Source organism: Epinephelus fuscoguttatus, linkage group LG6 (genome assembly GCF_011397635.1).
Source record: "Epinephelus fuscoguttatus linkage group LG6, E.fuscoguttatus.final_Chr_v1".
In the NCBI taxonomy this organism is placed as follows: Eukaryota; Metazoa; Chordata; class Actinopteri; order Perciformes; family Serranidae; genus Epinephelus; species Epinephelus fuscoguttatus.
In genome coordinates this window covers 20623492-20650665 of record NC_064757.1, presented here as the reverse complement: position 1 = coordinate 20650665, position 27174 = coordinate 20623492, and the positions used below count along the sequence as shown (strand labels likewise).

The window sequence follows — 27174 nt, the reverse complement described above, 5'->3', positions numbered from 1 at the left end:
GGAAAGCAAGGGGAGAGAGGAGATGTTTACTGTAGAGAGGGCTGAAAATGCTAAACATCCACAGAAGAGTAGAAAGGCAGACAGTGTGGTCCTAGCGAGCCGAACACATAACACAGCCTACTGTTCAGAAACAGCGCTATAAAGATGTGCACAAAGGCAATAAAAAAAAATTGAGCATGCAGGAATGTTGACTGGAATTAAAAGGCACCAGAGAGGAGAGAGACTGTGGCGAGAAGCTGAGAAAAAGCAGCACATCAAACAGATGAAATGGGTATTCATAACAGAGAGCATGCTGGCCGCTAAGTCTGCGGAAGCTTTTGGGAGGACCTCGTCCAGAGAGAAGAGATCTAGGTCTGCGTTGCAGGGACATTTTGAAGATGAGAGAAACCTTTGGTGCTCTTGTGAAGTCAGTCAATTGCTGAGGGCAGTCCTTTAAACTTTCCCCGCCATTGAGTTTAACAGATTTCTGCAGCTCATGGAACTGAGGCAGGATGGGCTGATATTAATATTTAGAGAGGTCCAAGCACTGATTTCCTCATTTCAAACGGGCCAAAATCTAAGGGCCCGGTCAGGCTAGCATTGATAACAGAGACATTTTAAACTGAAGACGTTTCACTGCTATGAAATTTATGTAATCAGTAACTTTGCTCATCACTGCAAATTCAATCTGTTTGGCGCTTTTGTGGAGAGTTTAACTTTGGTGAATTTTGACGTGCAAATATGAACCATCGACAAATTGCATATTGTCTTGTAGTGTTGACCTTTGAGGGGCCAGAAACCAGACTTTTGTACCACTGGACAGGAATCTGGCTCAGCGAATTTGCATTTCCTAGGATAGCGAATGCATGATCTGCCCTACTCTGATTGGCTTACCCTGACATTGTTACCCTAACCTTAACCAATTTTCACCCCTCTTGCCTAAATCCAACCAATCCAACCAACAGAGGCAATGAGTAACAGGCAATCAGAGGGCCAGTGGGGTGAGTCATGCCTTCACTATCCTAGGAAACTCGAATTTGTGCCAGGCTAGCTGTTTCTTTCTGTTTCCAGTCTTTATGCTAAGCTAGGCTAACTGGCTGTTGGTGGCAGCTTCATATTTGCCTTACAGGCATGAGAGTGGTTTTGATCTTCACATCTAACTTTGTGAATGTGATCAATGCTAGTGGATATTTCATTTCTCATCTATTAGGTATCAGCTATCAAATCAGTACTGTTTCAGTTTCAAGTATCATTTTGGTATCAAGTATCAGATACTTAACTTTGTCTTGGTGAAAATATTGGTATCATGAGAACACTAGAATGCATATGCCATGTTGTTGGGCATGAAACAAACTGTCGCAACTCTATAACTGCCCCCCACCCCTATACAAGATGATGTAAGCCCTGGAAAATCCTGACCAAAACCTACAGCAGTCATGGCCCAGAATCAGCACCCGTAATAAGCATGGTGTGGTTGAGCTTTGGTCACTTTGAGGTTAGAGCCTTCACCCAACATAATCATCATCTCAAAGGCTTGCACACACAAAGTCTTTTCTTTGGAGTCCTTGTCTCAAAAACAACTTCTGCTGCCACAAAAGCCTCCCACCATAGCACTCAAAGGAGCGGGGATCTTTCTTCCCAGCCAGAGGTATCCTACCCTCTTACGTCTGGCTAAGCTCAAACCAGTTTCTCTGAGAGATGCTTTTAATCGTTTGAGACCACCGCCACTGCTCCTCTGACTTCATACTGGGAGTAAACTAAATTTACTTTTCAAACAGTCTGCGCTGAGATATATTCCCACAGGGGTCCTAAATTCCAGATAAGACCGTCAAGGCTACAGTGCATGGTGTGGTTAAGACCTAAACTGTGCTCAGACAAAGAAAGGACTGAGCGGCTTGAAGGGAGGGGTTAAATGAAAACAAACAAACAAAAATACCCAGCAAGCCTCTTTCTTTTCTTCAGCGTAAAGGTCTCCATCCTTGTTAGGAATAAGCTGGTCCTCCATTCTGCCCTCTATTGCTCTCATTACTGTGCATCCTGCCTCAGCCATCTCTAAGCCCCGCAGAGGTGCACAGAGGGCTTTCGTCTGAGGATAAGATCGATACCTCTCCTCATCATGGGCCAGGGGCAGCGATAATGCACTCAGCCCGGTGTCTTGAGGGTTCACCGGCTTTTGCAGCAACCTGGGACCCAGGACCCGAGCTTTCCTCAGGTGAAACAGTTACACATGTACAGTATAAACCAAGAAGTCACTATGGAATAAAAATGTGCGTCGGTTCCAAAACTGTGGTAGCATTTTAGATGCATTGATTTTAAGATATTAAAATACTTATGCTAACTTATACGAGGAGATTAAAAGGGATAATACGCCATGCTGCCATTTTAAACTACTATAAAACACAATCAGATGCAGAAGCACCCCCTAATATAAATGTTACAAGGTTAATTCCCTGCCTGCGTTGTGCCCCCTTTATGAATGCCTAATTCACGGAGTAGTAGAAAATTGGATTTGGCAACCTTCTTCACCCAAGTCGAGACGGTGTAACCCTTCAGATCCAGCACAACGCACTATACCTGAGCTTTTTCCTTTCATATATACAGTAGCATCCGCTCATGACACTGGGTCTCACACACCAAGCTAACCTCTGATCGCCCGTCGCTGATTTTTATATTGTAAAGCTATTTATTTTATGTGATGGCCTCGGCAGGTAAGTGATAAAAACTGCTCAGAGGCAAGTTAACTGCTGAGAGTATTTATTTTAGGTTTACTATCCCTTTAGGCCAATAATAGGATTTAATTAATGATGATTAAGGCACTCCTAATATTGTTACATGGTTATTTATGCATCAGTAGGAATGTGGAGTTGACAAATATGAGTCCACTGATCTTCATCATGGAAAATCTGTGTAGTGTAACCATCCAAAACAATGATATCAACAGTTGTTATGTATGAAAGGGGGAAAAAATGTTTAAAACATGTACATGCCTTGTGATTACAATACTAATTTAGCGATCTCTTAAGATAAATCACCATGGTAACCAAATCTCTGTCATTTGTTTGTTAAAGACAGGCAGAGAAACATAACATCAAGGCCCTATGATTGATTGTGTTAATTAACATAATTCATATTGCATCCTATTTCAGGTTCTTGCAAGTTAAGAGACGCTATGGCTCATAAACATTTCACTGCATTCAAAGTATTCTTTTCAATGATGCACGGAGAGAGAAATGTCACTTTGGAAATGCAGCAACATTCAATACAGATCAGGTTTCTGTATTATTATTATTATTGTTTGCAGGTGTATGTAGCAGGATTGCGTGGGACTATCATGCCGTAACATACACTTACATGCCAGTGCAAAACTAGGAATAGTGTCTACCCGAAATAACAGGCACTTAAATTCCTATGAATGTCTCTGAAACCTTCTGCTGATGGTAGTTTTTGTGCTTTCATGCACTGATAACCACTGTTAGGTCTTTCACCACCCATCTGCAAAATATTATAGATATATTAAAATTCTGTATGCCCTGTTAAAATTAAGCTAGGGGTTTCTGGGAAACACACTTTAGGTCTGAAAGGCAGTGGAAATGACCAGATTCATTCATCTCCTGCTGAGTGGGAGCTACAGTACGCCTGGCCCCTCCTTCCTCCACACATCCACTGGACAGCTGAGCTTGTGTCTCACTTCAGGTTTGCAACATGCCTCTCCCCACTCTCTCTGCCCCCCTGCCCACCCCCACCCCATCGTTTCTCTGCACGCTCATTACAGATGCCCTAGTTTGCTCGTGAGCCAGGAGAGCCTTGCTAGCCTCATTACAAACTTGGAAACCTCCCATCTTTTGTACCTTTTTTCCAGACAAGATCTCCCACATTCTAGCTTGTATCCCAGAAGTGGAATAAAAAGATTCATCAAACATGTATAAAGACGTGGAGCTCACATCTCATCTGAATCTTCACAGCAACCGCTGAAGAGGAAGGTGTCTGTGATGGGAAATGCCAGTGCAGATTAACAGGCGAGGAGAGAGTGAAAGGAAAAAAAAATGGGCAAGGGGGGAAAAGCATTTTACTTGAAAAGTGTGTCACTAATTCACAGGATTAATGCATATTCAACAGCACATGAAGGCATTTCTGTGACCCTGTTCGCTAAATGTTTACCTCATTAGCTCTCTTGTTGTCTTGATGTTTTCCATGTGGCATTTTGGATGAAAGGGAAATTATGCCACACAAATGCATTCTGTGACTGAGCAACACTGTGATTCAAAATCCACAAAGGATCCACTAGTACGGCAAATTCAAATGTTTAGTCTTTTTTTCCTGCGTGTGAAAGAGATGGGAAGAAACACATAGCTTCTATCCTAAGTTCAATCAAACCTCGAAAAACCATTTAATTCAGTATTAATCACATATTAATATATGATTATTAGTTTTTCTTTGCAGTAAAGGAAACATTTTGGAAAGTATGTGTGAGGAGAGTTAGATGAGATGATCGATACCACTCTCATGTCTCTCTGCTCTGTATGTAGCCGGAGCCAGCAGCAGATTGGCTTCGCATAAAGACCGGAAACAAGAAGAGACAACTAGCCCAGCTCGGTCTGAAAGAACCAAAATATGCCTCCAAACAGCTTTAAAGCTCACTAATTGTCACAGTATATCTCATTTGTTTAATCCATGCATGAATCAAAGTGATGGCAAAAACCAATTTGCCATTTTACGGGGAATTCCGTGCCAGACTATTTCTTGGCTAGGAGTTATGACTTTCTGGAATCTCTGCAGGTTGTCTGGCACACTGACGGTGGATGCGAGACTTCATTAAATTGTCCTTCACATAACCTCCTGTAAAACTGCAAATCATTTTTATGACTTTGGTTTTTGTACAGATTAAACAAATGAGACACAAGCTAAAGGTCTGCTGTCCCTAGCTACAAACCCTATCCAACTAAAGACCTAACAACTACAGCTTGATACTGAACAGAATGTCCTTCTATTCCTTTAAAGTCTCTTCTGAAGATGACCTCACATAAAACACACATTACTTAAATACAGTATGCTTTATCATATTGTCCCAGTTAATTTAAAGTACATTGGTTTTATTGGAGAATGTATGGTCATACAGCTAAAGGTCATTACACAACAGGGATGTGACAAATACAAGAAAATGTGAAATACTCACCTGCAAAAATTTCTCATGAAAACTATTCATACCAGCAGTGATGTGATTTTGCAATAGTTGCAACACTTCAGTTAAAGGTTCAAATAGTTGTGTGCCAGCTCATTTCTCTTTAGAAAAATAAAGACAACCATTCGAGGTCTTTTTAAGGATTCTCGCACTGCATCTGAGGAGGCAGAGGACCAACTACCAGGATCCTATTGACCCTGAGCAGAGCCTGGCAGTCTGTCTGGAGTAAGTGGTTGTATAGCCTAAGCAACTGTAAGCTATTTTTTGAGTTTCCTTTAAACAAAATGCTCTGAGTGAATTTGTGTTCCCTCTGGTAAACAGTTAAGCAGTGTATAGCGTACGTCTGGGGATTGATCGTGAAAGGTAAGAAGGGAAGTGGTGGATCTGGTATATGCACTGCCTTGTCAAGTTTGCGGTCCGACTGCTGAGGCTCTGTGTTGTTATTGTTACGCACAACGTGATTGGTCAATGCCTCAATCGTGGTGTGAAAGCTCAGAAAAATCTAGGGCTGTAATCTCCTGGTCAACTAGTCGATTATTTGGTTGCTATGCTCTCATCTGACTAAATTCTCATTAGATGAATAATCGCTGTGTTACTTTCATAAGGAGAAAAGTGCTACATCAACAGCTTTCCAGGATTAATCCATTATTTCCCTGTGGTGGGGGGACAGGCTAAGTTACCTGTGAAAATGGGGGTGTTTTCAAAACACCCCCTTTGTTGACAGAAAGTTGGACTCACCCACCTTCACGCTCAGCATCGTGGTGACGCAGACCTCCTGTCTGTTTCTGTAAGCTGAAACCATTTCCCTCAGTGGAAACGAAGCTTGTATTTACTTGTATTTAACAGATAAGAAACAATAAATTGTGAAGACAGTAAAGCCTCCACTAAAACAGCATTTTAAGTCGTGTGTGTGATTTATCCTTCAGGGATTTATACTTCGGGATTTATCCTGGTGAGGAAATCTCTGCTCGTTGCTAGGCTAATTTATACAATGTAAAATGCCATAGACTGGATCTAATAACGTTAGCATGTTGTATTTGCTTGGAAAACGTGTTTAGTGTAAGACAGTTGTTTTGTCGGTGAATGTTGTGAGTTGTAATGGAGCCACATTGAGTGCCATTACCTGTTGAATGTTGCTGTTGTCCCTGATTTTATATAAGAAGAGGAAAAGCTCGCTAGACGCTAGGCTAATTTATACAATGTAAAATGCCATAGACTTGTGCTAATAACATTAGCATGTTGTATTGGTGGGGGAAATGTGTCCAGATAAAGACAAGTGTTTGTCTGTCAGTTCTGCGATTTATAGTGAAGCCAATTTGCATACTTGTGTCTGAAATTTCTCTATTAAGCCATGTTTAATGTGTGTTTTGAATCAACTATATAAATAAAGTTTGAGTTGAACTAAACTTTACAGCACTTAACACAGTCCTCCACCGCCGACTGGTGTTTTGGAGGTGTAACTGCAGAGTGACACAGACACACCACCGCAGAAGTAAAACTAACATGCAGATTTTTTTTTCCCACGACTAATCGATTAGTTGAAGATTATGTGTGACTTTAGTCGACCAAGATTTTCTTTGGTTGACTACAGCCCTAAAAAAATCAACCTTGTCTCGAAAAAAAACAAACTAACAAACTGTCACTTCTTTGCTGCGTGATACTCGTCCAGTTTGAATTTTTTGGCAAAATTAAAAGTTCGAGAATTTCTCACACATTGCCGTGGGAATTACTTGCCAAAAAAACACCCCTAGTGTGTAAAGGCCTTAACAAATGCTGCACCACTAGTTCTCTCATATGTTACTGTTGCTTTTTTGGTTAAGGTCATACCAGCAATTTAAACTGTGAAAATAGAACGCTGCATGTGTTGTTGCTCTATTACACTATATGCATGTTAGAAGTACACCAAGACTTGTACACAATATTTACACAATATTTTCTGATCCTTGTTCCACTCATACTTCACACCCGCTGGCCTAAGCTGTGCATTGTGTGTACTGGAAAGGGCAAGCCTTGACAAATTGAATTTCTTCATCCTGCTTACTCCTTGGTCAGTGAATTTTATGCAGCGGGAGCTACTTCCTCAAAGAGCCACTGTGTTGAGCAAGACAAGGCTCAGTTTACAGTAGCTTTATGAGTGATGATGTACAGTCACACTTGATTACTGGACATCAAAATGTTACACTGAAGCTACTTTTCAGTGATTATTCTGCATCTCTTTGAATAAACACTCATTTTACTCCAGCTGTGGAAGCAAAGCTGAGCAGGAGAATGTAAATAAACTATGTCAGACTTTACACGTGTTGAAAACCAATCAAACACACGGGCAGCTCCACAGACGTCAGACACAACAGACAAGCATGCATCTGCGCAATAAGCTCACGTTCCACAATCAAACATACAAGTCCAATACACAGAGCAAGCAAAAGCTATGAAATTGTTTTATTCATAACATCAAGCCAAATCTTTGCCCAGCTGCAGCAGCCACCTTGGAACTGTGGTTTGATGTGTTATAATTATAACTTTTGGAGTTTGTGTGTGTGTGAGAGAGAAAGGGAGAGAGACAGAGAGATAGAGAAGGAGAGGGTGAGATATCCCACAAAGATTCCGCTTCAGTGCTTTGAACCTGGTTAAAAATATGCACTGTGATTTAAACTTTCGAACCGCTAATTTAACTTGCCATACCATTCACAGCTTCAGCACTACAGTACAGGATTTACAAGCATATTGTTCACAACGCACTTCAGTTAAGACTTTGCCTGCATCTGCAGTGGAGCACACCTACCGACCTAGAACAGCTGAGACGGGTTAGAAAGATCACACTCGTAAATATTTCATACCTCAAACAGTGGTGAATTATACAGAGACCACACTGACAAACTACCTGGTTTAGAAGCAAAATAGGAGACATCACTCAGCATGGTGAATGGTGTCGGTGGATTTAACTCAGATGTACAACATGGAAACAAAACAAAGTACGACCAAAATTTCTGAAAATAAAAGTGTGAAGAAACGGTAAATAAGGTCTAGACAGCTTTGCAGTTCATGGATAAAGCTTAAGAGGTCCATGTCAAGATGCTGTTGCAGTAATTGTCATTAAATGACAATACAAAGAGTGTCGTAGTTAAAAATCCTCTCCTTTCATGTCACTGCTGGGTTATTATTGAATTAATGTCTTTTATCCTGTCTTTCCTTCTGCTGCCTCTCATTGTTTCCCTAAAATGTACTAAGTCTTTAAAATATGCAGACAAGAGTGACAAAACCAGTGATGTGGCTTCATACTTTACAATACAGTCAATGATAATGTATTCTGTAGAGGTGGGAATCACCAGAGGATCCACGATACGATATTATCATGATACTAAAGTCACGATACAATATTATTGTAATTTGAAATGTGTTGCAGTATGCTAAGTATTCGCTTTAACTGAGCATAGTGCTAGTTAAGGCAGGACATGATGTCAAGCTCAGCTCACAGCCCAGCTACATCAACTGATCTCAAACAGCCAATTAACTGATGGAGCCGCTGGTTGATGGAACAGAGTCAGCTGATTTCTATGCAACTATAGGCGAATCTCATTCAAGGCGCCCTATTTAAACTGCTCTGGCCTGCCTACTGTTGCTGCTTCCTCTGCAAGCCCCTTTGCAACCCGTCTCCACCCCAGCTCCTCCTTTTCAGGCTATATCTGACTTATCCATGTCATTTCTGTTTGTCATTGATCCTGCTCTGTTCTGTTCCTGGGAGGTCTTTGCTGCTGCTCTCCCTGCTTTAGGCTTTCTATGTAGGCACATGGAAGGGCAGGGAGGTTTGCCTCTCTGCCTCAGGCTTTCCTCATTTGCACGTGGAAGGGCAGGCAGGTGTGCTCTCACCGCCTTAGGCTTTCCACACAGGCAGGCAAAAGGGCTGAGAGGTGTGCCCTCCACATAGGTGCGTGGAAGAGGCTTTCTGCATAAGCCCAAGGAAAAGCAGAGGGGCCCCAGAACAGAGCCATACCGCCAAATATAACACTGCAAAATGAAATAATGTTTTCTTTGACTAAAGTCTTCCTGACTGAATTACTTTCATTCAGCTGTAAATTGTGTCCCCAAAGGAAAACTTTGTCAACATCTGTTTTATCTATTAAGATAAAATTTTCAGTCTGTTCATCTCACTTCAGCCATTTTCTTTTTGCAGCAGCAGCAAAATGCATTATTCTTAATTTGTATTTGTAATATTTGTAATTTATATAAAAAAAGATACTTGGCACTGTGTGATGATATGATATTGCCACACAAAAATATTGCAATACTTCGCTATATTGATCCCCACCCCCACCCCCACCCCGAGTACACTGCATCTGTTCATACAGCATCCAACAATTTCACTCATCATGTTAAAAACACAAAGATCATCATAATTATTTGATGAATTATGTGATGCCAGAGGGTGAGACTGTATCTATCTATATCAACCCTGTGACAGTGTGTGCAGGGTGTACTGTGACTCATGCCTTAATGGCCAAAATACATGGAGCGCAGATGCGGCATGTCCAATAGGTGAAGCAGAGCAGGGTTTTTTTACCTGCTACACACTCCATCCTTGACTTTTGCCAAGTCATGATGCAGTTGGTTATGTAGGGATTGAAAGTGTGGGCTATATTAACTGGGACTGAATTAATTAACTGGATCATTTTAACTACAGGATACATTGATTTGATTGATTTATTTTAATGTGAAACCTAAAAACACCCACGAGGTTGCTTTGGTACACTGAGGTATTTCTTGAATCCTTTTAAAAACAGACTACTTGTTTTTCACACAGTTCTGTGTAGTTTCGGCCTGTTGGAGGGCCACGCAGTAAAAATAGAGATGAGCAGCACGATGAACTCACAGGTGTGCGCGGTTTCTGTGGTCAGTGTAGCAGCTTCAGTTGATCATAATGAACGCGCTCTGCTGTGGGCACGCTGTGGCAGAAGTGTCACACTGTGTCCGTGCCCCTTGTATTTCAGTGGTAAGCTGCAGGCTCCTCAGTGATGACTTCAATCACACAAACCAAGACTGGTGTATGGTGATATACAATGCAGTCACACCTGCAGTGAACTTTTTGGCGTGTTCCACATGTTCAGGGTAGCTGTATCTCATCACTAGTATGTCTGTGAGCCTTACTGTCTATAGAGAGGACTCTTTCAGGAAATACACAGACAAAACTCATCGCAGCATTGTTAAAATGCTGATAAATGTGTAACAAGGGACTATTTTTAATATAGAGATGTTATATGATCTTGTTTACTCATAAATTCTTTTTTTCATAATAAAACCATCTCATTATTTTAACTGCTGTCCTTTTAAAAATATATTGACATATCCTACACAAGTGGCTCCAGTGACAATCAGCTCGCCTGTTTTCTCACTGAAATAAAGTCAGTGCAGCAGCAGCTGAACAGTAGCTCAGTCCATAGGGAGTTGGGTTAGGTACCGGAGGGTTGCTGGCTCAAGTCCCGATCCGAACCAAATGTGGAGTGTGGACTGGTAGCTGGAGAGGTGCCAGTTTGCCTCCTGCCTTGAGCAAGGCACCAAAACCCCCAACTGCTCGGGGGGCCTGTCCATGTGTAGCCCCTTTCACTCCGACATCTGTCCATTTAATGCATGTATAAGTCGTGTGTGTATTTCTGGCCTGTGTGTATATGACAACAGAGTGAATCCTCAGGGATTAATAAAGTATATCTTCTACTTCTACTTTGAAGAAGCTAAATAGCAGGACAACACAAACTGTATGCTGCCCATTGGCATTAAGCTGAATTCTAATTCTTCCTCTTACAAACTCTAGCAGATATTTGTCACTTCCTGTCTTTCAGTCTCATCTGAGACCCTGTCTACATGTATAGAGATATATTTATTAGGGCCGTAACGGTACATGTATTTGTGTCGAACCGTTCGGTACGCGACTTTCGGTTCGGCACGACCCTGTACCGAATTATTGGGCGCAGGATATTATTTTATTTTATTTTGTTTTATTTTAATTCCGTTTTTGCGAGTCGAACCATTTAAAATATCTAGTTCCCCGACGGACCGAGTCCCGTAAATCTCCGCTTTCACTTTGTGCATGGTGTGGGTTAAAATGAAAAAGAAAGTGACAAACACATAAGCCGTGAGCCTGCTCCGCCTCAAGCCAGTCGCGGCCGTTCAGCACCGCGCACAGTCGGACTCATGGGCTGTCGAACCAATGACATGGACCCCATGGCAAGTGAGCCTGACGAACCTGAAGACCCACCCGCAAACCTTAAGTCCTCCGTTCGGGAACACTTTGGTTTCTGGGTAAAATACGAAGATGGAAATAAACAAGTTGACAAGACAAAAGCAGTGTGTTGACACTGCAGAACAGCAGTCCGGTATGTACTTGGAAACACGTCTAACATGCTAACGCATCTAAAGCGACACCACCCGAGTTTGAACGTTAACCGGCACGACTAGAAAAAGCAATCTGGTGCAAACTATGATATCGTCGTCGTTTAAAAAGAAGAGCGTTTCCCTGACCATCACGCTAAAGAAATAACCAACGCCATTAGAGTTGAGTAAATTGTTTAAGCTGCACTTTAGATATAAGCATGTTTTGTTTACTGCACTTTAACAAAGTGGGAAAGCTAAGTAAGTTCCTAGTAAAACTGAATCTGAGCAGGCTTTAAAGCTGACCAGCTGCACTATACTTTTTATTTTTATTGAGTAAAATTGTTTTAAAGCAGAAATTTATATTTATATTTTTCATTCAAAAAATGTGTTAAAAAAACAGCAGGATTTTATTTTTCACTTTTATATTTCTATTTTCATTCAAACAATGTCTATTTTTTTCATTACTGTACCGAAAAAAAACGAACCGTGACTTGTGTACCGAGGTACGTACCGAACCGTGATTTTTGTGTACCATTACACCCCTAATATTTATAAACACATATTCTCCTCTATAGTTTGGCCTCTCATCCAAACACAAATGGAGTTTAAGGTTACAAATACAAAGACTGTTTAAAACACCCTTTAATGCAGATTTTTCAAAACTCCAGTAAGTGTTTATCTGTGTGGACACGTAAAACGGAGCGTTTACATGCCCATTGTTGCTTTGTGTAAAACAAGAATATGGTAGAAACAACAACAGCACTGGCAGACTGCCAGTTTGCTAATGGTTTGTAAGCATTGCTTGGTTTTAATGAGCACTTTACACTTAAACTTAGTATTGTTGCACCACTCCACGGAAGAACTGAGGCATCTGCTGTGCTCAGTGTTTTTGCTTCACCTTAAAGGGATATTAGCGGAGATCCCAAAGGAGAAGGGGTAGAAACAACTTTTTATGTCGGGGCTTCAGGACACTCCGTCAGCCTCCATTAGCTGGAGTTGTGTTGCTACCCCCTCTCCCCTTGGATCTCCGCAAGGATGTGAGGACTCTAAAACTTCACCTGAGCCTCCCTCGGCATATGGGTGAGTAGATAATGGCTGAATTTTCATTTTTGGGTGCACTATCCCTTTAACATCCGCAGTTTAAAGTGCGCCAGAAATGGATCAAACACGGTCGAACCAGCAGATGGTGGGACAATTTTAAGAATGGTAATGTTAATGAGGAGGAGTGGAAGGAAAACTTTAGCATGTTTGAGCTCCTTTGTCCTTATATCGAACAGGGCTCAACTGTGATGAGATCTCCTATTGTTTTTTTTTAAAAAAGGCAACTTTTGCCTATACACTCTACACACTACATTAGTGTCTAGGAGTGACTGCTGAAGACAGCTAACTGGGTCATTTTTGCATTCAGGTGTCGACTGAGAGATTTTGTAAAATAAAGGTTGTTAAAACGTAGGAGAAAAATATCTGTATCCATGTAGACAGGGCTTGAAACAAGCACCTAAGAGCTGTTGCTTGTCTTCACTGTCTCAGACATGTTTCACTTCATCAGGGCTTTTGTTGGCCCATCACAGCACCTACACCCTAATCACTACTTCTATAGCTGTACCTAACAATTACCATAATGGCGCAACTTGTTGCAACCCTTGCCCTTTTTATAAGTAACAATGGACTGCAAGTTTTCTAATGGGCTTTACTTTGAAGTCTGAAGGTGAGTGGTTGCTGTTTATTGAACTTCACATTAAAGGCAATTCCCATCCTGGCTTTCAGCTCTCCCTCCCCACCCCCGCCTAGTACTGCAGACCCCAAGGGTAAACTACAACATCTGGATTGGGGATGTTCCACTTTTAAAAATTGCACTTTACTTCTCAACAGATAGCATGCATATACTTTATACTATTACCTCATATAACCCTTCTGAAAAGTACTTGGCACCAGCCCAGGGCAGTTTGTTCATATCTGAGTTGAAGAACAGGCTCTTAGTTAAAATCTGGCATATACAGATTGTTGATATCAAAAAATATATCAAGAACATTTTTAAACATTTCTTTAAACAGATACACTCTGTCTTGTTCTCAGCCCCTCACCAAACACCCTCTTGTTGGCATTGAGCGCAATTTAGTGCAAAAGCGGGCTGGCTGACATGATAAATAAAGGGATGTTGTTTTTGTTTTTTGGCAAATGAGTGAAGTATGGATGCACATCCACACTGCAGTAAGGAGCCAGAATTGCTGCCTAGATTTTGTGTGATGACATTTCTGGGTTACCTCTCCCAGCTTCGAGCACACAAACCCACACAACTGCACACACGCAGACATAAACACGGCACCAACAGTACAGGTATTGACATAATCAAATAAGTTATAATGCAGTAGATTACAGAGCTGATGAGTCTGGGAATGAGATGAAATGCAAAGACAGATCTGAAATCAAGGCCTGTATCTACCACACGTCCCTCGTTACCGACGTGAGTGAGGAGAAAGAAAGAGATAATCAGAATGATGTATGGATGGAAAGAGTATATCAAAAGATGGATGGCACCTGGCACAACAATTTTTGAGATTTGAGCATTATTTTCAACCAATGACTACTTTTTAATTCATTTAGATGACTATGCATCTCTACTTTTAGCTTCTGTTAGCTTCTGAGCTTAGATCGGGCCCAAAAAATCCAGCCTGACCCCATCCGAGCCCGTGCATGCTCTGTCCGAGCCCAGCCTGGCCCTTCCCTTTGCTTGTAATTACGAGCCCAAGCCCAGTTTAAATCCGACATTTTTTTAAGGATATGAACATGGACCTTGAAGGCTGACTCCCGTCTTTCTTTCCATGGCAAGCCTTCGTCATGTGCCTCTTCAGTGTCAAGGTCGCTGTCTTTTTGCTGTCATATACCAGCATTGTGCTGCACTTGGTTCACTCGACCAAGCCGACACACACGTTGTCACCGTCAACAACTCACCCCCCCCCCAGGTGTGATAAGTAGTTGGTTCCATAGCCTAGGTCTATTATAAGGAGCCCGACCCATCCGAGCCCGAGGATAGTGGCAATTTAATTACAGCCCGACCCAGCCCACGGGTCGGGTTGGGTTCGGGCTCGGGCAGAGAATCTAAGCTCTAACGTTCACGCAAAAGAAGAAAGGGGTTAATGATTTAAGTTACTGTTTTGACCCCAGTGTGTAAACCGTAACTTGGGGGCTCATGATTTAAGTATGCCTCTTGAATAACAAGTACTTCAGATCTCCTTAGGGCTTGTTGGAAGTAAGAATTTAAGCCACCTGCACCCATCTGATCTCAAATAAGTAGACTGAGCTTATTGAAAATGCAGTGGCGTTCCATAGCCCAACAGAGAGTCTTTATCTGACCAAAGCAAAGCTCATTGCTTTAACTACTCAATCTGATTTTGGCTAAAGCAGGCTTTACTTCAGTCTGCTAAAGCGTGCTTGTCCAATAAACACAAGCATGAATGTTGCAAGCTTTGGGTTTATTTGAAAAATAACCCACAAAACCCTGTCCCATTACAAACTTTATACGAAACACGGTGGCCAACACACACCTGACAAGACCATAAAACTAAAAGCATTACACACAAATTGTTAGAAAAGAGTCTCTGAGAGATGGAAAGACTATAAATTACAAGCATAAAAGACATTTATATCCTCACACCGAGCAGATACTACATCGAAAAAATGTGTCAGGAGCTGGCTTTTTGTGTAAAGATAAAACATTTAAACAATCAAAGGTCTATGCATCATTCATCCATCCATGTACAGGCTTTAAACTCTGCACAAAGACAAATTCTTTTTTTTTAATCTCACTGTTTTGAAGCTTTGCTCTCACAATAGAGCTTAAACAGACTGGAACTGTTCACACCTCTGATTTACAGACTGCTGCAGTTCTACACTTAATCCCAAATAATTTATTCTGTTTATTGATCTGCTGTGGGAAGGTGGACTCTTTCACTCATAGCCAGCACTGATAGTGAGTGGCTGATGCTGTTCTGACACTCTCCTGACAAAAAAAAATGGGTGGGTCCAGAGAACTCAGTACCTGTTCCCACTACAATGCAAAAATTCTGTTTGGCTCGCGCAAGGAGTGCAATAAAAACCACCCTGATGGTTGTCAGTGAACTCTGCATTACAGCCTCCCAGCTCCCTTCCTACACACACACACAAGCGCGCTGGCTGTCTCGCAATATTTTAACAGAATGACTCACTTTTCTTGTGTCGACACAGGTGTTTAAAACACAAAAGAATTAAACGAGCAAAAGAGATTAATTCATGCGGTAATTACATGGCCTTATTGTTGGTGCAGACTGCAGGCTGTAACTTGGGGTGTTTTTTGTTTACAGTTAACATAGCTATTTAGTTAATACTTAGGCTGTCTGCTTGCTAAGTTATATTGAAAATATTGCACAGTTGGCATGCACAGAGCTGATATGTACTTGCTTGTATTTGCAAATAACAGACAGACTGATGTAGGTGGGCGAATAAATAGAAGGCAAGTAATTACATTAAGTTAAATTTGTGCTTTCCCCTTTCATGAGAGAGAATGAGGATAAGGAATGCAGCTTTAGGGACAAGGCGAATATTGAATTCTTTGGGCTGTATTTCTCAAATTAAGAGCTCTAATCATTTTTGTTGATATGTGGATGGTAGAGAAGCCTACTGTGTCTAATGCAATTGACACTTTAGACCCCGACCACCTCGAATGCTGTTTTTAAGAAAACTACAAAGCTACATGCTGCAATAAGCATAATGAAGATGTTGCAGTGTGACACTATAATTGAGTGTAAACCAATATTTGTGCTTGTATGTGATCTCATTGAGTTTAATCAGTAATTACTCAATCCATCTACATTAAACTATAGCCCACACTGTGATAAATGTGATAATTACATTAAAAAAGTTCTAATAATTTGAGAGTAATTTCAGCCATATTTCCCAGGTGCAGTCAGAAGCAAATGTATGTGAGTGAATAAAAAATTGCTGATCATCTTCTACACAGCTTTTACCTCCTTCCTACCAGTTGCTTAACAGTGCTAATTAGATTTGATTTCCTGGTATCAAGATGAATTTCAAAGAATGCTGCTAAAAGCCAAGTGTTATTTTAGCGCCACATTAAAGTGGATTAATGCAAAAGTGTTGGTACAGGCTTTTTCATTTAATCACTGTTTAATATCAGTAAACATTAACATTAAAGAGGGGTTTAGACTTCTGCACTGAACTCCATACTCACAGCATAGATAGGTTTATTTTTGTGAACAGAAAATCATTGGTGGATGCACTCTCACGCATGAGAGATTTACCGCATGAGTGTGTGTATGTTTTTTTTTAATAGAAATGAGTTGGGTCATTGAATACATAGTAAATAAATGTTGTCTGTTGACTTTTTGAGTTGTCATGTTTTGTAGGATAATGTGCAGTATTCATAATGCACGGTGTAAAGTGCCACATATATTTCAGCAGTATTTAAAATACAATTTGGTTGTTGAAAAATGTGATTAACGCTTTCAAATGGCTCTTGTGATTGATTCCCCTAATGTTTCTTTAACTTAAAGATCAAATTGTGCTCAATTTTGACTGCTGTCTAAGTGTTTTCTTACTTTTTGGTTAGTTGACTAGTCTAAGTTCAAACTTCTGTTTAAATGTCAGGGAAATTAGTCATTAAGAACATCACTTACGTGAAGACAACAAAGCACTTTCATATGTTTGTCCTGGCTTTATATGAGGAGATGAGCTAGCAACAAGGCTAATTTATGCAACAAGAAAGGTCATGATGCTTATGCTAATACAATTAGCATGTTGTGTACATATGTGGGGAAAACATGTCCAGCAAAAGACAACTGTTTTGCCTGTGAATTTTGTGAGTTACAATCAAGCACAATGTTGTACTATTGTTTAATGTTGTTCTCATTTGGCCATGTTTTATATGTGTTTTAGGTATGTTAGTTAGAGCAATCAAACTTTACTGTATCATCGCAGTGGCATAGAAATTAGGACTGCCCCCTAATAGTCGACCAAACGTTCATCAACCAGAAAGGTCATTAGTCGGCAAGATTTCATTGGTCCAAGGACAGACACAGGAAATGGCCACACTCAGCAGTCAGACAGGAGTTACGTTAATTTCCAGGGCTGGTATCTGCGGTTATTCCACAGGCTAGTTAATAACATGTCGGCAGGAAATCCAAAGTGTGGGATCATTTTGAGAAGGTGAAGGACGAACCCAAGCTGATATGTAAACTCATCTTCAATGGTCGACTGCAAACATGACGCATCATCTGAAACATGGAAGTAGCTACATGCCCATTAGCCACTTAGCACAGTCATTACTGCTTTGCCGACAGCGTCATTAACAGGCGGCTCGCTCAGTGTGTGACGTGCACTTGTAGATAAAATATAGGCCTATATTAATGAAGGTTCATTAGTACGGTTTTGTATTTCTCTGTAATGTAGCACAGTGTTAACAATGTTACTGATACTATTCTTTCTCACACCTTCAACTCAACCATTGTGTTGCCCTGCCCAAAATATATAATTTAATAATTATATTTATATCGTAAACATGCAGGCGACTAGTCGACTAATGGCCCTAAATGACGACTATTGGTCAACTAGGAAAATTCTTAGTTGCTCACAATGGCTTAGACCACTTGTGAGGGCCACAGCCAAGGCTCTGCATCGACCGTAAGGTTTACTGCTGTGCCATTACTGCTGAATAATGCATTGTATTTCATTGTATCTGTGATATTGAACCTGTACTACAAGTTGCATGTTAAAAATGATTTGTCTAAACAACAATTTAAGGCCAACTGTACCATGAAATTACATTAGCCACTTCAGGCTAAATGTGTTCTGTCTGGATGCCTTTTCTCTTATTATAATATTTCTTTTTAGTGAGTCAACAAAGAAGTGAGCCTCAGCAAACTCACAAACAATCCCAAACAATATGTTACAGTTCATTTCAAACAAGACATCATATAACTTCATTAGCGGCAATGTCTTGCCACACACGCGCGCACACACGCACGCGCACAATGTGGGCCCGCACTGTGGGCCTGCTTGTGCCTCCAAAAGTTGAGTCATTATTCGTGACCCAGTGGGATTACTTAAAACCAGCATGTGGTCGTCTGAATGCTCAAACTATGAAAAGATGTGCTGCTGCATGTTCTTAGCTAAAAAAAAAAGTGAAGTCCTCTCAACATGAAATGACACTACAAACGTTCATATAATCTCTTCACTGTTTCGGAGGGCCTTTTTCTCCCCTTTCCTGGCACAGTCACGGCCTGAATTTCGACACTGGCATTAATAGAATGCTAAGAAGATCGCAGCTTAAGCCAGCCGTCATAATGTAACATGCTGCTTTTAGTAAACGTTGGACCTTTAACATGTCTGGGAAAATGCCGAATCAATGTTTCCAGAGTTTTGTGAATAGAAACATCAGACATCGATTTAAGGATTAGGGGAAAAAATAGGAAAGTCTTGTGTGAAAAGAGGCTATTTTTACTGCTGCTCGGTCTTTATGTTCAACTTCACACTGTTCCTTTTCACTGTGTGATGTACAAAGGCAAAGTTGATAGCCTGAAGTCACCTTGAAAATCTAGAACTGGGCCTAAAGCACAGTACAATGCCAACACCAATAACTTAGTTGAGCCAGACATGTATCAGGTGATTTCACAATTACAAGGGAGGAAATCGGATACAAAGACATAAGAGAACAAGACTGACACAGTCATTTTGTTTCTGCCTGAAAGCTTATATGTGTGTTTGTTGGCTCAAACATCTTATTTCACCAATGTGCTGTCCATTCTTGTATTAAAGTTCTTTTGTAAGCACTTCCTCAGCGTGTGTCCTTGCAACCTCTCTAACTGTCCCTCCAGTGCCCTCCCAATAAGTCAAGCATGAAATGTAGGCAGGGCTACCAAGGGCCCGACTACAGCAAAGACAAATAGCCCTGTATCCATTAACTTGTCAGCACAGGAGTCAAATGAACTCTCCTTCAATTATTAACGGGATTAAGGAGCATCTGCGCTGACACCGAACAGCCCAATTAAGTCCCACAAACATGTGGAAAATAAAGACAGTAGCCAATGTCACCACAGATTGATTCCTGTGTTCCGATATCCCATGTAACATTTCCTCGTGCATGGCTTGCCGTCCAATGAGTTGCCTTCATTCCTTTGTTTATCATGGCTACTAATCTGACAGAGGTCCGACCTCTCTCGGCTGATTGAAGACGGTGCCATTTAAAACCAGAGTGAAGGGCAACGTAGAGGAAGGTTGCAAGTCAGTGTTATTAAAAGTCGCCTGTGCATCCACCATAACCTTCAGTGGCCAGTAAATGTAATGAGCTCCTAGACGGATCCCTATCATCTGAACGTGAACGTGATCATCTAATATTCCCAAATGTCTGCAAAAACACAAGCTCCATTTCTATTCAGCACAGGCGCAACCAGTTGACCTGAAAGTATTTCATTTCTAGTAAACCAAGGACAACTACACAATTAACTTAGTCATGTATGTTTTCAAGGGTAAGACAGCTAATTAAAAAGGGCCAGTACTTGGGCTGCAACAAATAATTCTTTTATTATTCCTTGATTTTGTCTATAAAATATCAGAAAACAGAGGAAAGTACCTGTTTTAATTTCCCAAACACTAAGAAACACAAAGATAATATATTCACAAAGCTTGTTTAATTTGATGAAAGGTCCAAAAATATTCAGTTTACAATCAGATGTGGCAAAGAAAAGCGTCAAATTAGAGCTGCAAGAATTCATTAATTAGTTGTCAGCTATGAAATTATTTGCCAACTACTTTGATAATAGAATAATTGGTTTGAGTTATTCAAAATTCTCTGATGGGCAGCACGGTGGTGTGGTGGTTAGCACTCTCGCCTCACAGCAAGAGGGTTGTCAGTTCAATCCCGGGAGTGGGAGCCCTTCTGTGCGGAGTTTGCATGTTCTCCCCGTGTCAGCGTGGGTTCTCTCCGGGCACTCCGGCTTCCTCCCACAGTCCAAAGACATGCAGATTGGGGACTAGGTTAATTGGTAACTCTAAATTGTCCATAGGTGTGAATGTGAGCGTGAATGGTTGTTTGTCTCTATGTGTCAGCCCTGCGATAGTCTGGCGACCTGTCCAGGGTGTACCCTGTCTCTCGCCCGATGTCAGCTGGGATAGGCTTCAGCCCCCCTCCGACCTCAAGAGGATGAAGCGGTTAGAAGATGAATGAAAATTCTCTGATGCCAGCCTCTTAAATGTAAATATTTTCTGGTATCTTTGCTAATCTCTGCCAGTAAACTGATTTTTTTTTAGATATTTTGATGGCAAAACAAGACATTTGAGGACATCAAAACACTAATTGAAATATTCACCATTTTCTGACACTTAACAGACCAAACGACTAATTGATTAATCAAAAAATTCATTATAAGTTGCAGCCCTATAGAAAATCATCACATTTAAGGAGCTTTACCAGCAAATACTTGGAAAATTTGCTTGAAAAATTAAAGCAACATGTTTCATCACTTATCCTAATCTTTATTGAGACATTTTCTGTCGTTTGACAAAACAATTAATAAACTAGCTGCTGCAGCCAAAACTGTACAGCTGCAGTCATTTGTTTACATGTGTGAAGCTACGTTTCTGCTGTGATTAACGCACCATATTACTCATGACAGTTACAGCCCACAGTGTAGTGAAATGATGCATCCGAGAACAATGTAAGTGAGCTAGTCTGTGCTGCGTTGTAGGTGTTCCATGACCGCCATGACATCCCAAGCAGTATTAAGTTACATCCAGCCAACAGTTTCCCTCCGTCTCATTACCAGCCAGGTCTATTGTTTATCCAAATGTACCAGATGTCACTCCTGCCAGCAAGGAAGCCGCCTTCTGTTAGTCTTTCCCTCAAGTTTTAGACTGACCGTAATCTACATTCAGCGAGCGTGATGAGAAACTGATCAGGCCAATCTAAACCCACCATCATTCTAGAAATCATTTCTGCATCAGTGCATTGTGTCTGACAAACTTTTCTCAACAGTGTTAAGCCAGTGAAATCTTTGAGGGAAATGAACAGTGACCAACAATATTAACACTAATCATGATTCACCAATAGCTAAACACTCACATCGCCCCTCCAGATGGCTGTCCATTTGCCTAAAAGGCTCTAATTGCGCGGCCATTATAACAAGACTGAGACTAAAATTAAGATGCATAAAATTCATTAAAACTGACTCTCTAAACAAGCACAAAAGCATCTTACATTTCCATACAGAGGGCCAACTGGTGCAGTCATGTGCTTTGTCCAGGCGGACAGGCTGAATCCCAAACAATGTGTGAGAGTCAGCACCAGTAACCAACCAGAGGAAGTGATGTATTGCACACTGACTTGGAACAATGCAGTCTGTTTTACCTGAAGGCGAATGTTTCTACCCCATCAATTTGTTTCAGTGGACAGAGGCACACACTGACATCCTCAATAGAGTGTTTGTTAGCAGCTGTCTCTGAAGACAACTGAGCAACCACAAAAGGTGAGTATGACTTAGCTTTTGTGCAAAACAAAGATCCCTCATTATTAAAGTGTATTCATTATGATGGGGAGTTTGAACGCTGATGGACCTTTGGAGCCCCTTTCTGTCTGACTCTGGAACAGTTATATTGCTAAAATAGCTGCCAGGGCGACCAGTGATGGTTGTAAGGATGCTCACACACAGATCAAACACTGTTAACACCCTCCATCCACCCTACATCTCTTCCTCACATCAGCTCCTTGCTGTGAATGAGGTTACAGCTGTACTTGGAAACAGATGGACAAAAATCCCTTTACAATACTGCAAATTTAACTGGGATATGATTAATTGAGGGACAAGTTCAACGTGTATTTTTAACTCGCTGAGCCTTGAAACAATCCGACCCACGGCACCACAGCTCCCTGCTTTTCTTCTGCATTCATTATGCCGGCCTACCAGGGAGTATTATGTCTTGTAACGGCTGATTTGGAGTTGACACTGCGAGGCTTAGGGAGCCTAAGAAACTCTGCTTAAGGCACACTCCTGGTGTAGAGACTGAGGTCTGTCTGACATGCGTGACTCGTGAGGTAAGCATGTTGCTAAATGAATAGAGACAGGAAGGATGGCATGACCCACTTCCACAAGGGCTACACTGCTTTCTTTCTCCAGATCCCACAGGTACTGATCACGGAGAAAATACAGCAGGCAAAAGCTTAAATATCCCAATTCCCAGAAACTGGAAGGGCAAAGGAGGAGGGGGTGTGTGAGATGATTTGAATGCTGATCCAGTGGGTCAGGTGGATCTATAAGCTCTCCTCTCTACATAAGGCAGTTTTTGGTGAGACTACATTAGACTTGCAATGCACAACTGACCTTCTCTGGCGTCATCTTAGTCAATAATGGTGCTGTAATACAGGAGTCTCTCTAGCATATCTCCTCTAAGTGATAGCATCTTGGTCTGTCTAAAGCCCACATTGTGGAAATCTTTCCATTTATCTTTTTCTCTTAATTCAGTTTGTTAAAGAGGGAAAAGTGACGTCCTTTGTGTCTTAACCGACCGGAGCTATATCTGGACGCACGGCTTCTTTTTATCCTCTGGAAGCATCACAGAGGAGCGAAGCAAACAGATGAAGATTATTACCGCGAGGGCGCACATAATACTGGAGCAGTGCACATTTCTACCTTAAAATGTGCGCGCCTGGTGCACGAACTAATTTTGGCCCCCTTATCTGTGCGAAATTACGCACGGATAAAACAAAAATAATGATCTGTGCCATCGACTCAAACAAGTGTCCTAAAACCCAAGTAAACCAAATAACTAATGAGTCATGCGGAAATTACAAGCGGTAGTTTTCTGTTGCCAAACCCGTTTTGACAGGCTGCTCGTATTCCGCAAACAACACAGCCTCTCCATAGACGCGCATTTCAGTAATTCATGTGGGCTTCCCCCTTTTAAATGATCACTCCACTTGCCCACTTTCAGCAGCCTGTGTGAGGATGCTTCGACAGCTGGTGATCAATTTGATTGTACTCCCACGCCAAAGGGCTAGACGTGCAAAAGAAAAATGTTTGGACAACGATGATGACAGCCAGACACTTTTCCCACTCACCTTTCACATGCTGCGGGACAGCGGCGCCCAAACACAGGGCGATGGAAAGGAGTAGCGGTCCCATCCTCTCACAATAAACAGGTCTGACTTCCAAGGTGACAGGAGGTGTGGTAAAAAATCACGGAGCAATAGCCAAAAGTTCTCCGTCCTTCGCTCTCGCTGGGCTGTAAGGATTGCCCCGGGGAGCTGTTGCCTATTATGTCCTCTCAGGTAAAGTCCTCCTCTGTGGTGAAGTCAGCAGAGAGACGCGCTCTGCACTTGGATTGTGTTTTCTTTTTTTTTTTTTTATGTGCAGGAACAAGTGAAGTGTGCCTGCCGGGTCCCCCCTCTCTGCTGCTGCCTTCCCCGCTCCTACCGCAGTGGTGCGATGTAGTGGAGAGCGCGGCGTGTGCGCTCAGAGCTCCTGGACATCTACTGTCAAGTGGCCATGAAAGACGCGCATCATCACTTCCGGCACAGACCTATAAAATAAAACCAAGTAATTAATTAATTTTCACTCAAAATGTGCTGCATTGGATTCATAAAAAAGCAAAAAAGGGTTAATACATGTAATTTTCGAGGTAATATTTTCTCATTATTTCATTAGTCTTTCATAAGCTATGAGGGCATGTGCAAGCTGGTGGTCACTGGTCAGCCTTTTTTATGCAATTTGCTTTTTTTATTATTATTGTTTTATTTAATGCCATTCATAAAGCTTTACAGCATATATTTCATAATTTAACTCTTTGAAGAAGTTAAGCTTTTGTTTTGAAAGGTACAATCACTTAACATCCCGGTGAGGCGCTGCAATTTGACGCAGCCTCAAGGACAGTCCGTTTGGCTCACCGGGGGATGTGCGCTTCACGGTCGGTCACCGTAAAACCGATTGGGGCGCTGTCTCGCTGATGGAGACAACTCTTCATCCTCCTCCTCCTCTTCCTCCTCCTCCTCCTCCTGAAGAGCATTTCCAAAAAAAAAGTCTGCCGGGGTTTGGACTTTAAATTGTGTATAATCATCCTCGTTTGCCTTTCCTTCACCTCTCTCTCTTTTTTTTAAACTCCCCATGACTTCCTGTTTAAACCCCAGGAAGTTGGACATTTGTATCAATAAGCTACCTTCTCTTTGGAAAGCCTTGATGGGTTTGATCCTGGTGCAGATCGTGGATCACCTAAAACATTCTGCAATGTCAATTAGATACAAGGTTAATGCTCAATAGTTCCTCTTGAACAGCATTCATAATGGTATTGCTCTGTGACAAAACATTAAGTACCCCCTCTTATCATGATGTTGTTAGTTGTGCGTAAGAATGATGGTTTGTGATGGTTTCTGACACACAGACATTGAAGAAACTTTGATTTCAAGCAAAGCCAAAGTGTGTGCCGCGTATACTGCAACATGCTCACCATGACTCCATGAATGACAGCAGCGCCAGTGTAGACAATTTATGTCCCACACCTTGTTTTTCCAGTTGCAGTCGCTTCAGCTCCTTAGTGGGATGACACATGTTCTGCTGATCTAACTGAAAGGTTGATCTTAATGACCAGCTTGGGATTTCATCCATCAGGCGCCATTGACAAGGCACTGATGAAACTAGAATGTGAACTGCTGTAGGTATCTCACTGAGCGGTGGCATTTTCAAAATTAGATTATTTTGCACGCGGGCAGCACCACACTGATTCATGTGCCATGCGTGATATTTCAGCCACCGCTGATTGGATTTTGATGAAACTTGGGGTTAAATGAATCTGACAGTTGCACTTTGGCGCTCTCAAATTTACACTGATTAACCCCGTGGTGGGGACTATAATCACAGGTCAGATCCAGTGCTGTTTTTCACTGTGCATTTTTAAATAGCCTATTTATTGTTGGCTACTGCATGTTAACTGTTTAAGTCCCTCTCAGACATGTTTTAAAGTAAAATACTTACATTTTGTTGAACACGGTTTTCCCACACCATAATATTTAAAAAAAAAAGGGCTTAAAGTAGATCAGCTCTTTCTCACTCATTGAGAAATTTGCTTGTTTTAAGTGTTGCTTTCACTTTCAGCTTTCTCCAGCGCTGCTTGTGCAGGTTGACCAGTGAAAGAGCAGCGTGCATTAAAATGGCTAGTGTTAGCTTTAGAGTCTGTTATGCACCGAAATAGGCAACAAGTAGAGATATCAGAATGGTAAGTGTAGTTAGCATGTTTTATTTATGTTGTTTTTTAGCTTGTAGGCAAAGCATACGATAGCCTGGTCCAGGAATAAGTCCCAAAACCCAGAAATGAGTTAAGATTTCAGCACTCCTAGTTCGTCTCAAAGTCAGTGGGTTTTTTGAATAGATTTTTGGTTAGATGTCTGAAATAAGTCTGTGGTTACACAAGCTTAAGAGAGTTTGATGGTTTGTTCTACAACAAAATATACATCGGTAAATATCCCACTAAATTTTGAGTCCTTAACATGTCTTAAAAATATGGTTGCTAACAAGTAGCTAAATGAGACCAACGTCATCAAACACAGCTTTACAATCTTGTGGTGATGGCAACGTTGAAGTCATGCATCCATGGTGCAGCTAATTTATAGTCTAACGTTAGCTTTTTACTGGCGATCGCTTTCACACTTAAAAAATCATAAAAGTGGAGCTTTGTGAAGATTATCTTGGTTATGAACTTTATTTTGCCACAGAGCTTAAATTCTACAGTAATCTAAAGTCCAGTGGAACATTACCATTGCCTTATTGTCAAGGGAACCAGGGCGATATTAACTTCTGTGTTGCCCTACAAATAAACATCATCCCTGCAGAACTCTACAATATCTGCTACAATGGAGTTTTTGGTAGACAGCAGAGGGAAGCTCCAGGGTCCTGTTTACCTCCACAAACTGCACTCTACCATCACTATGTTAATGCAAACTCTGCTTTCTGTACTGGCAAGCCTGCTCTGTGTTGGAGGTTTCAGATGTATTTGCAGATGTCATGTTGAAGTCTGTTCCACCATTGATATGTGTTTCCTGTATTTGACAGCCACTGGCTTTGTCTTAGTGACGAACCTGATCTATGTTGCCCAGCGTATGTTTGAATCTCAGAGTTGAAGGAAATGTACAGACATTGCCCCCCTCAGTAGAGGCATGTAAAAACACCTCTTTACAAACAAACCTACCAACCAAGTCTCACTCCGAAGTCAATGAAATCTGACGCTTGGGCAGTGATTTCTGGCATCAGACACCAACGAAAAAAAAAATACTTTTACATTGCCATGATACACAGACAGTCGCTGTTATTGTTAAACGGCACCCAACAGTGTTAAGGCCCATTTATGCTCCCATTATGTACGAAAATGTATACGTTCAAACGATGTTACCGTCACTGCCCACATACTTCCATGCGTCCTTTACTTTGGCATGGATGTTAACCAATATGTCCACCAGGGGGCAGACCAGAGTCAAAAGTTTATGACAACAACAAACTCAAAAACAAATGTGGCGACTGTGGGGGAGATACTGATAATGTACCTCTTGCTTAAAAGACAAAGTCTCTAGCACTGCTGATGGAAGAAATTGACGACAAGCGTCATTTCCAGACTTTAGGATGATG

At 41.4% G+C, this 27174-nt stretch overlaps 1 protein-coding gene across 2 annotated transcripts in view; it reads right to left on the bottom strand.

Moving 5' to 3' along the window:
• LOC125890468 (EGF-like repeat and discoidin I-like domain-containing protein 3) overlaps positions 1-24045 on the bottom strand; it is a 149661-nt gene extending 125616 nt beyond the window's left edge. For both annotated transcript variants that reach the window (XM_049579133.1, XM_049579134.1), the window contains exon 1: positions 23625-24045. In XM_049579133.1, the coding sequence (XP_049435090.1) occupies positions 23625-23688 (64 nt within the window). In that variant the 5' untranslated portion in view covers positions 23689-24045. The remainder of the gene's footprint in view (positions 1-23624) is intronic.
• Positions 24046-27174: the final 3129 nt, after the last annotated feature.